Source organism: Anticarsia gemmatalis, chromosome 15 (genome assembly GCF_050436995.1).
Source record: "Anticarsia gemmatalis isolate Benzon Research Colony breed Stoneville strain chromosome 15, ilAntGemm2 primary, whole genome shotgun sequence".
Classification (NCBI taxonomy): Eukaryota; Metazoa; Arthropoda; class Insecta; order Lepidoptera; family Erebidae; genus Anticarsia; species Anticarsia gemmatalis.
Genome location: NC_134759.1, coordinates 1,965,536 through 1,981,518, shown reverse-complemented (window position 1 = coordinate 1,981,518; position 15,983 = coordinate 1,965,536). Strand labels below are relative to the sequence as shown.

Sequence of the window (15,983 nt, the reverse complement as noted above, 5' to 3'; positions counted from 1 at the left end):
AAAACGGGGGACATTTTGACCCATTCTCTCTTATGTGACGCAAGTGAAGTTGCGCGGGTCAGCTAGTACTAAATAACTACGGTTACCAACGGTGGGGTTGTAAACCTAAGCACAAATCGTTATTAAGTATACGTAAGTTACATTTATTAACTAACTAGTCAACGCGACTCTGTTCGCTAGATTTCGGTAACAAAGCAGTAACTAATGTTTGACAGGTCTTCAACTATCTCCATGCTAATGAGTGTTGGTTAAATTATAATAGACAGAAATTTGCATTTTTTAACCCATGACTATTACACTGCTAAGCGAGGGTCTACTCCCGAATGAGGGAGGGGTTAAGCTTTGAGGCCACCACGCTGGCCATGTGTTGGTTATGGTCTTTGCAAGAAATGCGTTTAACAACTTTTAGGTATGCAAGGATAAATCGCGATTCTTTATTTATTATATAAGGTAGTATGGATAATTAAATACGTAGGTACTTACCAGATGTGAATAACTAGTATTACTTTAAATGAAAGGAATTGATTTATAGATGTATAAATGCAAACTTTGAAGTAAAAGAGATTTATTTACAAAAATATGAAAGCACTTACAGAATATCGTAACAAAATTCTTTCAACTCTCTTAAACTAGATTATAAAGTATTTTAATATAATTATGACTCGGTATACTTTTCTTTATATCATTAAATGTCTCAAATAATTAAGGTACCATCTAAGTAGTTCCACAGTAAACATAACTGGATCAATAATAATTTTTAAATCCTTCTTTACGAATTTTCCCCATATAATTGTCAAAATGGTTTCTCAAAAAAAAATATCTAACAAAAAATTTACTCAGTTGGAGTACATCTTTTCATTGTTTTTGATAATTATTTATTCAACCAATTATTTTTCCTAACTTATCTACTTACTACGTTTAACTTCTACGTTCTTAACTTACTATAAATACCCATTAAATCCATTTTCCAGTTTGAATGTGCAGTTGCAGAAACACTAAAAAGGTTTTTATGATTAAATTTTTATCTAAAGGTACCCGGTACAACGCGAAGCATTTCATTAGCTAACCTCCACAACCCAGTTACCTAGGTAACACGATATCGGTAGGACTGTACCTCAATTCTGTACTACTATCGACTACCGACAACCGGCTAGCTATCGAATTTTTGACATTTAGAATGTACTGCCAAAATATTTCCTACGACGCCCGTCAGAGGCGCTGATCAGATTTTTATGCAAAATTTTTCGATGACAGGTCGGCTCTCGTTACTCGATAGTAAAAGAGAATTGAGCTACTGTTTACCAGACTTACAAACCTCTGACAGCTGGTACCGAATTACTTTAAAATCTCTCTTGTACAGAAGATGATAACAATTTTAATGGAGTGAAAATAAGCTATACCTTTGTGTGCGAAATAAAGTTAACCATGCCCAACGCAAACCAGTAGAGGTATGGCGAAGATAATGAGAACAACTCAAATGTACATAGACCTTAACTCCTAAGACATGTGGTTTTGAACATACATGCCGGTTACGACTTGTTACACATATTTCGTTCGACAAGTTCGTTTCAGCAGTATTTATCAAAGAAAAAAACCGACTCCACTGACTTGTTCGGCTCGTACCAATCGGGTTCATCTACACATATTCGGTTTTATATGTGTGTGGCAAGCCTTAAGACGCGTAGCGCACCAAGTTGTACCTAATCGATCTTTGACATGCCGCTTTAATCCACATGACAAAGAAGTTATTCTAAATTCATTGCTTTCTCAGCATCTTCGCCGCATCTCCGCTGGTTTGCGTTGGGCCTAAGTCGACTACACTATAGTCCTTTAATCAAAGTTAAGTCAGTGTTAAATTCGTCATAACAAACTGAGTGTGACTAGCGAGTCAGCGGGGTGGAGGGTGAGTGGGGAGCGCGGGTCCGCGGTGAAAGGCTCGAGCCGCGGCTGGACGAGCGGCTCGCCCAACTTGTTGGCCCGCGGCGCTGGCGTGATGCGAATGTGTTGAAGCACACGTATTAGACAGCACTTCATTTGGATCATTGCGAATCTTTTGCCTGTAAATAGAACGATTAGATAACTTATTAGTTGGTATGGGTGTGAAATATAGTTCAAAATTTATATACTGTAGTCGGACAACTTAGTAGAGAGCCTTGGCATGCATGATTGTATCACGATTATAATGAAGAATTCTGTATATATCTAAAATTGTATCAAACAGAACGTCATCTGCTGCCTAAGTCTACAGATCAATGATGTTCTAAATTCTAAATTTTCTCTTCTCCGCACGCCTTGAATCTTACATATTCAAGGCTCTCTACAAAGTTGTAAGACTACAAATAAATTATTGGTGTGATATGATTTTTCATTACATTACACAACTTAATTAAATACGTACCAAAATGAAATAAAAAAAACAAACGGACAAACAAATAAATTGTATTAAAATTAAGTTGACATCAAAATTTAATACCATATCAGCATAAAATTCAAGCCATATTAAACAGAAATACATATAGCTAAGCAAGAAATATAATGTTTATAAAAATATCAAGTTGGCAGTTTAGCCAATTGTAAGGTTAGCAAAACGACACCCGCCAGTGGTCGTTGCGAAACGGTGTGGTAACACGATATGTTATTTATTTTGCTGACGTTACAACATAAGTTCTGAGAAAGCATTACGGACGAAACTGGAATGGAATGTGTTTGTTCGTTTGTGAAGTTGTAACTAGAGAAACACTGTGAATGGTTTTATATTACCTATTTTATTTTAAGTATGAACTAAGGTAATGTAGTGTTAATTTCCCGTTCAGAATCAAATTAAAATGTACACAATCTATACTGTCCAATATTTAAAATACTTCTTTCAAAATACTTTAATAAGATATACTTTGACAGTGGCCAGTAATTCCACAATATTAACTTCAAAACAGTGCTTAAGTGTGCAATTAACTACCATTTTATTTCAGTAGTATTAAAAGACTGCATCATCAAGCATGATAGATACGACTCATTGCTTTTCTATTTTAATTGATGTATTGTATTTTTTTGTAAAATCTAGCGTAGTTTTTCATCCATATCATCTATAAATGTTCTCGAACAAATTAATATATAATCCCTTAGAAATATTTATTAAAACATTACCTATACAATATCGTGGTCCGTCTCCGAATGGCATGTAGACGCCGGGCGGCGGCTGCTGGGCGCCGTCAGCCCATCGTTCAGGGTAGAACGATGATGCGCGCTCGAAATACTGAAACATACAATATAGGTACATAATAATATTGTATAACATCTATATTAAGCGGTTTTAAAGGTACGGTTCGATTTCCTGGTCGAAAAGTACTATAAGTCTTTTCTAGAAGAAATATTCTACATACTTCTTTCTTAGTAATAGTCCAGACTTTGGTAATGTGCCTGGTCAATGGCAACAGGCTCGCCGTCTATTAAATAAGACGTCATCTAAACAGTAGGTAATTTGAGTACCAAGAAACTATTTTAATTTTTTTCCTATCTTCGAAAATGACTTCCTCCTGCAGCCCATTGTACTTACGTAAGAACATAATATAAAAGCGATTAAAGACCAATTATTAATAGTGTCTACAACCGATAAAGAACCAGTGTCCTCAGATGAGTACTATTTAGAGTTTTATCGACATTTTTGTTCTTCCACGAAAACAAAATATTCTTTTAGATTGTTAATTAAAGTTGTTCTTGGGCGACAGGAGGGTATTATTTAACTTTCAAGTTTATAACATTCATTCATTTATCTGTGTATGTAGATTGCTCAGATATCAAACAGAACACCATCAGCTGCATAAATCTTCAGTAAACAGGTTAATGATGTTCTTAATTCTGAATTTTCTACTTATACCTCCGCCAGCGGCGAATCTGGCATACTCTTCTCTCTATTAAGTTGTTGGACTATGAGTAAATGATTGGTGTGTTATGTTTTTTCTTCACATTACACAGACTTCGTTAAATTTATGCACAAAGATCCAAACAAATTACATTATATCCTATTGAAATAAAGTTGACATCAAAATGTAATACCATATCAGCAAAATACGATCGTTTTCAAAATTACCTGTTCATCTCTCTGTATGCCCAACGTTGGGAAGAGGACGATGGTGCCCTTTTCCACCACGGTATCGGTGCCAGGTATCATGTAATCTTTGGTACACATGCGCTGAATGCTCGGGAATGGGGGGTACAAGCGAAGTGTTTCTGGAAAACATACAACATGGCATTAGTTATTTCAAATGCTAACTGAATAAGGCAAACTAGCCAAACGTGCCAGCAGCAAAAGTAACAAAAGCGAGAAAAACAACACATTCTCCATCAGGCGCATTTGTTTCTAATTTAATCATCACTATATAATATATTATAAAATAAAGCTCCCTCGCTGCGTCTGTCTGTCTGTCTACGAGTATCTGTCTTCGCGAAAAACTCAAAATTTCTTGAACTTCAAGCGGTTTTAACCGATAGATAGAGCTATTTTCGAGTAAGTTACTAGTGTATAATTTGCAAATGGTTTGTGTAAACTCTTACAGTAATATCAGCCGCTAGTGACATATAAAACTAAAGAATGTACCCTGAATAACCATCTCCATGTAGACCAGCTCCTGCAGCAGTTCATAGCTGATCTTCCCCTCATGTCGGTCCAGGACCTCTCGGATCTCGGCCCTCATCTTCTCCTGCACCTCTTGGTGAGCAGCCAGCTCCAGGAACAGGAAGGCGAGGGTGGAGGAAGTAGTCTCGAAGCCACCGAGGAAGATGATGAAGGCATTTGCTGATATTACCATGTCAGCTGTCAAAGAAAATGGTAGTAACGATGAGGTATGTCTTTTTGCTTTTTACACATATTTGCACCCGTTTTGGATTATTTCAAACATCAGTGGTATTAAGCGAGATTTTTAATGAATAAAACATTTATATTTTTGTATATTTACAGATAAAGTATTAGATTGTTTCTTTTTTTCTTTCCTATCTCGTGACTTTACCACTGCTGGTTAAAGGGCACCTTCTGAATGAGAGATTAGCCCTTGAGTCTACTATACTGTTCAAATGTGGATTGCAGACCATGCAATGTGGAACGCTTTTTACACAAACACGAATTTATAATCTTTAAGTTTCCAAGATTTCTAATTCTTACTGATTTCACAATCGACTATCTTCTAACGAATTTGACAATGCAATTAGAATATTAATCACTCTAAAATATTACATTTTGATAAATCCAACTCATTGTCAAACTTTAATACCATTGTCAAATGCGGTTTTTCAATAATCTTCAGCAATTCGGTAAAGTAGATTTCATTCTCTAAGGACCAATAGCAGCTAAGCCCTTCGTACACAAGGCTACGCAAGTCCTCGATACTCAAGTTTAGACTTCAAACTATTATCGCTATACAATTTCATTAAGGTTCGTATACTAGTCTCGACGCCGATATTCGTGCCGCGACTGGATTGTCTGGTGGTAGTTGTACTTTTTTTATAACCCGTTACTGTCCCTCTGCAGGGCAAGGGTCTTTCCCAAACGAGAGAGGGGTTAGGCCTTAAGTCTACCAAGGCTGGCCAAGTGCGGGTTGGAAACTTTGTATGCCCTCAATAAATGTATTATGCAAATTTTTAGGCATGCAAGGTTTCATTACGATGTTTTCCGTTACCGCTAGAGCTAGTGATCATTATTTCTAATACACACATAACTTCGAAAAGTCATTGGTGTGTTGCCTCGGGTTTGAACCTACAACTACTTGCGAGGGAGGTGCCAACTTACACCACTCGGCTTTCAATAAAATTGTTAAGTTTCGGAGATTTGCACAGCTTTGTCTACGAAGGGCCTTATAGACTTTACAGCCGCTTAAAACAACAAGAAAGTAGATTTTCTAATTAATATCTTAAACCAAAGGTCTAAAGTGTTATTGTGCTAAGACTAGGTGACCTAAATGAACCTATTCAGTAATGTTTATTAATTAGGTTCGAACCCGAGACCTTTTAATAGGCAGTAAACGGCTTTCGTCTGCTGCCTATTATCGTAAGATACTTTTAATTTTATTATTAAACGGGTTATTGTTTTACTTTTAAGAGTTATAAGTAGAGTCAATAAACAGTTCACTTGAAGTCTAGGGTTCTATTGAGATGATTTAAAAAGTATTATTGAGTATTTTCGATATCTGTAAGAGTGTAGGCATAATCTCAACTGTAGCCAAAAGTATCCTAACTCGCTCGGTAATACTAACAATAATACTCGCTCTGTAATATAATAATACTGTTCTCTTCGGAGGGCACGTAAAAAGTTGGCCCCGGTTGTTGTCTCCATAGATAACAACCAAAGCTAAGCCATGTCAAATGCCTTTCGGGCGGCTTGAACAACTTTGACCATTAACCATGAGACAACTAACTATACCTCCCTCATTCGGGAGAGTCCGAATGAGGGAGGCGGTTAGTTAGTGAACAGTTAGTGGACAGTCTGGTCCTAGCAGTGGGACAATCATGGGTTAAAACATTAATAAAAATAATAAAACTCACTAATTTCAACATCTTCGGTATCTTTCTTGCAATTGTTGTTGGTTTCATCGTTTCTCAGCGCCATCATCATGTCTATGAAGTCTCCACGTTTCTCTTGAACGCCTGAAATAAACAACGAACAATTTGTTACTATTGTACATATTGCTTCATAAATATTGTACGATTTAGTAGCTATTCTATCGAGAATTCGTTGGTTTGTATCCCTCTGACAACTGTATGATGTCAAACCGGTTATTACTTATAAGGATTTCTATTAGATATCCCTAAAACAATCAATAACTATAACATAGATTTTTTTACTTTTTCATGTGGTTTACATGCATTTTTACTTACACTATAAATGCGAAAGTAACTCTAGTCGCTTTGTTGCTTTCGTAACTCACCGGTTAGACTAATTTGGAAAAATGCTATTGATACATTACTCATATCTCCGTAAAATACCTACACACTATATTCTTCAAATGCCATACTATTCAAATGTTTCATTCGATGACCTTAAAAACATAAATCGGATCAGTTAACAAAACAAGCTGTTAACAAGTATAACAGCTATACAAAATATGACTGAATTTGTAATTAATCGGAACATGTATCGTATAATGCAATGGAAATGAACACAATCGAGTTCTTCTGGTTCAATTCATAAGGCAGAATGCTTGTACGAATGAATTACGCTACCATTAGGTAACTGAAGGAAAATTTTACATAGAGTTATCACTTTTGGTGCGGAACGAGGTATAATGTAACAGAATAACACTCGGTGTTGCTTTACTTTGGTAAGCATTACGACTGTTGTTGGCGAAGGTTAAGGCAGAAATACATCATGTTTTGCCGTTTGTGCTGTACGTCTCTTGTTTATAAAAGGCGAGTCCATTGTCGCGGTCAATAGGACCAGTATATGGTATGCTAGTCCCTTTGACGAACTAAGAGGCAGCCAATATAATAGGAATAAATTTATCTGTTATTGTTGCCTTTCATGTTCTAAGCGATAGGGTATATGACTGATCGGAAAACCTTAGATTTCAGGTTGGAGTGTTCGCAATTGTAGTTCTGGGGTTTGGTTTAACGCCCAGTATAAAGCAATAGGCTCCCTCTTATTTCATAGATTCAACATTATAAATGACAAAACGGGTATTTTTTCTCCTCTACGTTCACCTTCATGGATAACAAGCGTAATGATATGAGCAAAAATATTGAATCAGATAATAATCATTCGACAAGTTAGTCAATTTTTATCATCCACTTAGATTTATTTCCAGTAATATTCAGCTACAACAGAAAGGAACAATTCATAGTAAATACCAATAATATGCTGTGACTCCCATTTCATAAAACGTTGAATGTATGAAACATGCAGCTTATTGTGAAAAACTGAAAACAATGTCAATTTGTAAAACTTGTTTATTGTTTAACATGTAAAACATGTTTTAATATTTCATTTGATTTTAGTTAATTGACAATATGGACATTTGTGGTATTGTGGACTTTGCGCTGACACAGTTTATTCTACATTTTTAGCGCTACACTGCAATAAAAATTCGCAATAGTTTTCATGGCTGAGATCGTTACAATTATTGTTCAGTCAGCTCCAAAACTCGCTGAACAGAATCAAATGTACAAAATACCTGTACACAAGTGCCATAAGTTGTATTCGCGACTAAGAAACAAAATTTAGTTAGTCTTGCTTAAAAACATGACACGAGAAGACCTGTAGTATGTCTATTGATATTTTTAAAATTTCAAAGAGTAAAACACCACCTATTACTAAGACTTTACTGTCTGTCACCAGGCTGCATCTCATAAACCGTGATAATCAGATGCAAGTGACGTATTTCTGTAACACTACGAGTAAGTACGTGCACGTTTGGCGCTGTGGTTAAAGTGGTCACCTTGCCGCAATAACCAAAGCGCCGCGTGTGGTGGGTTTTAATCCCACCCGGGACAAATCTTTGTGTGATGAGCACGAGTATTTGTTCTGAGCCTGAATGTTAATGTATCTATATAAGTATGTATTTAGAAGTATATAAGTATGTTTATCAGTTATTTGGTTACCATAGTACAAGCTCTGCTTAGTTTGGAATCAAATGACCGTGTGTGAGTTGTCCAATGATATTTATTTATTTTTAAGTACTATACAAACTGGATGAAACAATCTTTGAAGGGGGCTTCAATACAACATACGTGATTTATTGCTGTTTTTATAAATAATGGCAAGGAAACTAACTCGTGCTCAGGCGGTTTTTAAATTTCATTTTTATAATAACGCACTGTAATTAAACAGGCACACAGAGTTTTCATTTAATGTGTGTTTAAGTAAGCTTTATGGTTTACCATTCTCTCTGGCTCTCAGCACGCTGGTGACGATGTTGTAGAAGAAATCGTGCGTCTTCTTAGGTATGATTCTCATTCTGAAGAACAATACAAAAGCTGGCCAGAACTGACGCATCGTCCTGTAAACACAAACACAAAATTTAACATTTAGTTAACGTTAAGTTTAAACTATTGTGACTTGCAGATATAATATTAAATGCAACGGTCACGGGCTGATAAATTGCAGCTGTTTGTTGCACGCCTTTTTCCCATAGGGGTAGGCAAAGACCAAAGAACGCCACTTGGTATGATCCTTACAAACTTCCCTTGCCTTATTCACATACATCCTGTCCTACAGGACCGCCGCGCGCCGGTTACGAGTACTACGCACTTGAACTTTTTTCAAGACATCGCAGATTTGATTTGTGTATGTCTTTTAATTAAGAAATAGTTAACGTTTTTAAACTATTGCGGCTTGTACAATGCAGCGGTGACGAGCTGACTCGGTTGTGCTATCTGTCAGCCTGTGATCCCGATCGATGCAATTTGATCGAAACGTCGGGTAAACAAATAAGGTATCAAAAATTAGTTATTAAATTCGGATTAATTACAAATAAATGAATATTGAAAATACGAAAATGCAGTCATTTTGTCAATTAACCTTTTATTACAAAGTCATTTCTGCAACTCAATTTGATCTTAATTAAAACGAAAATAAAAAGAATCGTTCCACTTTGTTTACTAAACCATCTCATTGCTTTTAAAGACTCATTGAATTTCGACTTTACCTAATCCAATCAAGAAAACTATATAACAAACTGTCACTTAATATCATCTATACTAATATTATAAAATTGTAGAGTTTGTTTGTTTTTTGGTTGAAAACGCGAAACTCAGGAACTACAGGTGTAATTGAAATAATATCTTACTGTTGGTTAGCCTATTTATTGAGGAAGGCTATAGGCTATAAAACATCACATTATGACTAATAAGAGCGGAGTACCAGTAATATTTTTTACAAAAACGGAGAAAATGATGACCCATTCGCTCTTATGTGACGCAAGCAAAGTTGCGCGGGTCAGCTAGTTTCTCATAAATTCTTTGACTTAGTGCAAATTATGAACATTATAACTTACAACTAACTTTTCAATACTTAGCCTTTCTAAGTTAGTTCTGAAATTGGATATATAAAATTGATTGGCCGATCTTGGACCAAAGTTAGGAATCAATTTCGTGTTAATTTGTTTGGAAGAATAAATGAAGGAGACGTGATCATATTAGATAGAGACGATATGTGAATGCTATTGAAAGAAAATTGGGTTTATAAAAATAAATTGTGTTGCCGCGAGTAAGGATTTGTAAACGTTTCTCAGTTGATAACTAGTGTACGTCAAATTGATGGTCACTATATAGTGCGATTCTGTACAGTCGGTACTGTCGAGTATAGAAATTTTGACATTTCGAATGTACTGCCAAAGTAGTTCCTACGACACCCATCAGAGGCGCTGATCAGATTTTTATACAAAATTTAAAACAAAGGAATTTGCCAAGTTATGAATACTCATCAATCCTAAAATATTAGTAGTCTTAAATGCAAAAATAAGATACATCTCACCGTGAGTGTCCAACAACTTAGAAGAGAGTGTTGTATGCACGCTTTCGGGTTTTCGGTAGTATACACAGAATTAAGTAAAGTGGAGTGATGCCCATGCTTATGGCATGCCTCCTTAACCTGCGAACCTTTCATATAACGCTCTACCAAGTTGTTGCACTATAGTATACATCTAGTCAACCGCCATGGGAAAATAACTTACTTAGCAAGCTGATTAAGCATAATTAGCAGATTGATTAATGTCAATATGTAAATGGATTGACTTTCGAAGTTAGGACGCTAGAACACTTCGCAAACAGAAAACAATTACTTAGCTTATTACCTAATAAGCAAATATTTCGAATACAATCAGCAAATCTAAAACGAATGTAATGTTAATTTAGGTAACTAAACAGTTAGGATTAATCAGTTATTGTACCAATCGACAGCTAAAAGTTTTATTGCCTCTGTGGCGCGGTCGGTAGTGTATCCGACCGACTACTGATCGTAAGGTCTCAGGTTTGATTCCCGAGTCGGGTAAAGTGCCTGTTAGTCCAGGTCTGTTCTAATTTATAATAGACTAGCGGACCTGACAGACGTTGTCCTGTCTACACGTCTTTAATTTGAAAATTTTCAACTTTTTTTAATAATCTCAAACCATTCTCAGATCCTTCAGCACACACAAAAAAATTCATCAAAATCGGTCCAGTCGTTTAAGAGAAGTTCAGTGACATACACACTTACAGAAGAATTATATATATAAAGATATATCAATTGTAGCCCGGATGTAATCTATGTTTACAGCGCATTTATTAATAAGGCATAGCTTCTAATTGCTGATCACTACACTAAACAACGTCACCTTCCGCTGTCAGTCCATAAGTATGCCTAGATCTTTGAACTTCTTTTTAATAGATAGGGTGATTCAAGAGGATGGTTTATTTAAAAAATCTATTTCTATTTCAAAAAGACAACTACCACACTAAGAATTGCTCTTGTGTCGCGGGGACTTTTACAAACATACAAACAACGGACACAAAGTACAACCAGACCCGAAACAATTATTTGTGGATCGCACAAATAATTGCTCCGTGTGGGAATCGAACCCACGACCTCCCGTTGCAGTGGTATCGGCGTGGCGACCTAAACCACTGCGCCACGGAGGCAAACAATTGTAAAGGTTTTTTGTAACATAACTTATTAAACCGGCCGAAACCGGAGTAGGCTACTAGGTTGCGACAAAACTAAAACATACTTACTTCTCAAATATATTAAACAGCGACATTTCATAGAACGCATGTAGTGCCACAGCAAAAGGGTCCTCTTCATTGTACATCACGTTACTCTTCAAACCAAACGCACAAGGAACTATGGCATCAGCAGTGTAACCTCCCACAAGTTTCTCGGAATTAACCACAGAGTAGTTCAGTTTCACACCATTCGATTGACCGTTTGCTTCTTTGGTTATGCCGTTGCTTGTCGTGTTTTTAGGCTGTGACTCGCCTTGGTCAGCTGGTTGAATGGTGTTAGTTTTAGGCTGTGTAAGTAATTCTTTTACTCTGGTTACAAATTCTTCTGCTGTGTTTTCTATGAGCGGGAACATTCCTCGTAGTTTGTTCGGCCTGAAAATAATAAAAAGATAGTTTGAAAATCTTACGCTTTTACGTACATACTCCATAATAATACGAGTGTTATATCCATATATCCACGTTTTGCTATTAGTATCATTGGTCCCAGGCAATAGGCGGCGAACCTATTGTCATATACCGAGCATGTTACCAAACTCTGGGTCACTATTAATATAAATGTTCCAATATAAATTAGCAAAAGCCAATAGCACTTTTCCTGCTCCGGGAATCGAACCAGGGACCTAGTGATCAGCAGTCACACATTACCGATCGCGCTACAGAGATAGTGTAGTAAAATAAATAGGTAAGATATTTTAGAATGAACCCAACAACAAATACACATTAGACATACAATAAAATATCAAGCCAATCCATTGACAGCTTACAACGTCAACAGAAAAGTCTTTTTAAAAGAGAGCGTTCAATCTACAATAAATTCAGGTCGTGTAGGATGCATTGGAAAGGCACTAGATAACTTATCAAACGTGAGGTATTACTAGAGCAGTAGAGCATTGCACATTTGTCAAGAAGGCATTCGATTAACGTACAGACTCTATGTATTTGTAGATCTATTTTTGCATTTGAGTACACCTGAGTCTCATTACAGGAGTGTTATAGTCTGACAACTTAGTAGAGTGTCTTTAGGTACATGTATACATGAGGCAACACATCAGTGATGTTTCGGAGTTATGTGTTTATAAGAAATAATTATCACTTGTTCCAACGGTGAAAAAAAACACCATAATGCAACCTTGCATGATTGAGAGTTATTTAACATAGCTTTTGAAGGTATGCAAAATTCCCAAGATACAATTAGTTGGCGTGGTGGACTCAACGCCTTACTGCTTCCCCAATACCCTTGAGGAGAGCCTTGGCCAGCACTGGGACATAACAGGTTAAATTTATAATGTCTTATTTTGTGCATTCTCAAAATAAAGAATCTTTATCAAACAGCGTATATCTGCGTAAGTTTGCGGGTCACTGGTGTTCAAAATTATGAATATTGCATATCCCCACCCGAAGAATCAATCAAATCATACAAGGTGCTCTACTAAGTTCTCTAGAATAGTCTAGAAAGTCTCAGTTTTTTAGAATAGACTATAAATTCTACTTCATTTTATTATTGTTAATAATGAGGAGTGCATTTTTTTCCATAAATACCAAAGATACTCTTCCAAGAACAGGATGTAATGACTTCTGGATAAGAAACAGTTAGCTCATCAAGTAGAGTAGGTACTGGCAGATATAATAATATTCATACATTTAAAACACCGTATCTATCAGATAGGTTTACCGTCACTTATCTTTGAGTCACGATACTGGCATATTCTGACATTTATATAAAAATTTTCTTCACCTTTAATTTCAACATTTGTATAAGCAACTTACGAGAATATAGGCGATATTTTAGCTCTAAGCCTCTTCCACTCGTTGCCCCTCAAGAACAGCACAGAGCCAGCTAGTGGATCCACATCCTTATTGAAGAAGAACCCTCGGTCGGTGAAGTGCTGGAAGTCGTTGACACAGACCCGTCTGATCAGTTCAGGGTCTCGGACTACTAACGTGCGCTGGTAAAACTGGTGGGTACCTGGAAAGTTATTTAGGGGACACGTTAGTGTAAGATCCAGAGAAAATGGTCTATAGGACAAGTTCAAAGTTGGCATGCAAAGACCCCAACCTGCACTTGGCCATCGTGGTGGATTCAAGGCTCACCCCTCCCTCAATTTAGTAGGAGATCCTCGACTAGCAGTGGAACAGCAATGGGTTAGTTTAATGGAAAGAGGAAACTCAATTGTTTTTTTGTTGTCAATTGGATAGTGTATTCAAAACTAATAATTATAGACAGATTTTTATCTATACCTACTTAAATAGAAGTATTTTAAGTAGGTATTAATTAACGCTTTTTGGAAAGTATTCTCACGCTGTTGGGAAATCTCAAATTGCATAAGTATTATTATTGTAAATTGCGGGAATATTTAGTTAATTAATAGTAAACGATAATTGTTTTTTCACTTTTAATGGTTGCTTTTATTAATCATACAATATTTACTGTCTACCCATTTTTTACTTTACATTACATACAAATATGTACTAGGTACATAATATATTATACTATTTCCTGGTTGGCACCACCCCTGGATAAGTTTCAGATAGCTCATCAGATAGAATTTTGACTGTTGTTTGCATAAAGCACTTATCCGTAAACTGATAAACTGACCCTTAATAAATAATGAATACTTATATATTTTGTAGATTTCCGGTAAGTTACAGTTATAGACTAATCTAAGTACTTATAATATAAAGTTCTCTGCTCTATTAATAATAATCGCAATTTACGTACATTACATTAAAAAAAACACTTTTTTCACTTTCCGTTCCGAGTAAATGAGCTTAACTTCAGAATAGGGCCTCAGAGATAATAACTAGCTGTTTTTATCTGTGTTTGGGTTGATTTGACATATTTATAAATGTTGGTTAAAATATTAAAGAAAAATGAACTAAATTTCACTTATCTACGATCTACCTATCGCTCTATTAATTTGGACTGGTGATATATGGATTGGTGGTTTGGCACACCGCACATATTAAACATTAATATTTTTTACTGCCTATGTTAATGAAATACTAGTCATGAATCAAAATCAACACACATCGGCTTCTATACCCAGTGAGCCGACACTTTCTTGCTAAACAGTGCTAAAACTAAAAGTAAAATATACGCAAAATTCTACTCACCTAAAAACTTCAAATCCTTATACGTATCGTAGATCCTTTTGAAGCACATTCCACCTTGTTCCTTGAACATCACCACGGACAGTATATGACCGACCACAGGCCACGCCGGGGGCGAAAACACACCCCTTGACCTCCAATAGTCATGGTCGTAAGTCGTGATAGCAAGAACAACAGCAAATGATAACCCACAACTAATTATATACCATAATACTATGGAACCGAAGGTGTAATATCGCAAAACCCAGGCTAATAACACCACCAGTCGCACCATAGAGTGTTTGAATCCAAACATTTTGCCGATTCTATGACCGTATCATAGTAAAGGGAATATCTCGCTGGAAAATTAATTTCAAAATAACTTAATATGACATTTCATTCCAAACTCAACAAAATAACTTGACTTGTTCAACAATTTTGAATACTACACAACAAACATTTAATTTAGAACCATTCTATTCAATATTTTGAAAACTTTCGTAAGTTTGGAAACTGTCGAATAAAAACCGAAGATTTTGTACCGATTGTAAACATTGATTGCATTCAAATTCGAAATAAACTAACACACATGAGACAGAAATCACATGAGACATTAAATAATTTAATAGAAACTTTGGCAGCACTATAACAAACTTTTTTATACAAAACACTCACACAATACATATATTTTTTAAACTGCAATCCTTTCACACTCACGCAGGGGCGCACTTGAACATTTTTTATATTTTTTTTGTATTTTTTTATTAAAAATCTTTTAAAAATCGTATTGCGCGTGCGACATAGCGTCCGCGGTTTGCGCCTGCGCACAATGTGGCCAAATGCGTTAACAAGAATCGTGCGCAATCTTTGATGCTGTAAGAGAGAAAGTTAAAGCAGGGCCGCATTTATCTCGCGTATCTGTGTGACACGTTCATTCATGCTGTCGTAAGTACTTTAGCATTTATTTCTATTACAAAACTGGATTATTTTTATCATTTCTATTAAAGATATTTAAGTAATCCCAGTATTATATTTCTATGGTTTATTTTGTAATTTGCTATTGTATGCAACGCAGGAAAAAAAAACTAATTATAATTACCAACTCATTTAATTACACAGCCAAGCATTTTGAATACTTAAAACAGTCAGAATATACTTATCAAGATCTATGAAAATAATAATAAAATAGAAATAAATATTTTTAACCGTAC

At 35.8% G+C, this 15,983-nt stretch overlaps 1 protein-coding gene across 1 annotated transcript; it reads right to left on the bottom strand.

The window, feature by feature from the left end:
- Positions 1-538: 538 nt before the first annotated feature.
- On the bottom strand, positions 539-15,623 carry LOC142978929 (cytochrome P450 6B1-like). The gene is made up of 10 exons (XM_076123571.1): positions 15,448-15,623; positions 14,797-15,131; positions 13,450-13,648; positions 11,692-12,054; positions 8,863-8,981; positions 6,532-6,633; positions 4,595-4,810; positions 4,088-4,227; positions 3,145-3,253; positions 539-2,057 (listed from the first exon to the last, which is right to left on the bottom strand). Exons 2-10 carry the CDS (start codon positions 15,086-15,088, stop codon positions 1,861-1,863), a joined length of 1,737 nt encoding a protein of 578 aa, XP_075979686.1. The 5' UTR covers positions 15,089-15,131; positions 15,448-15,623; the 3' UTR covers positions 539-1,860.
- Between the last annotated feature and the right edge of the window lie 360 nt (positions 15,624-15,983).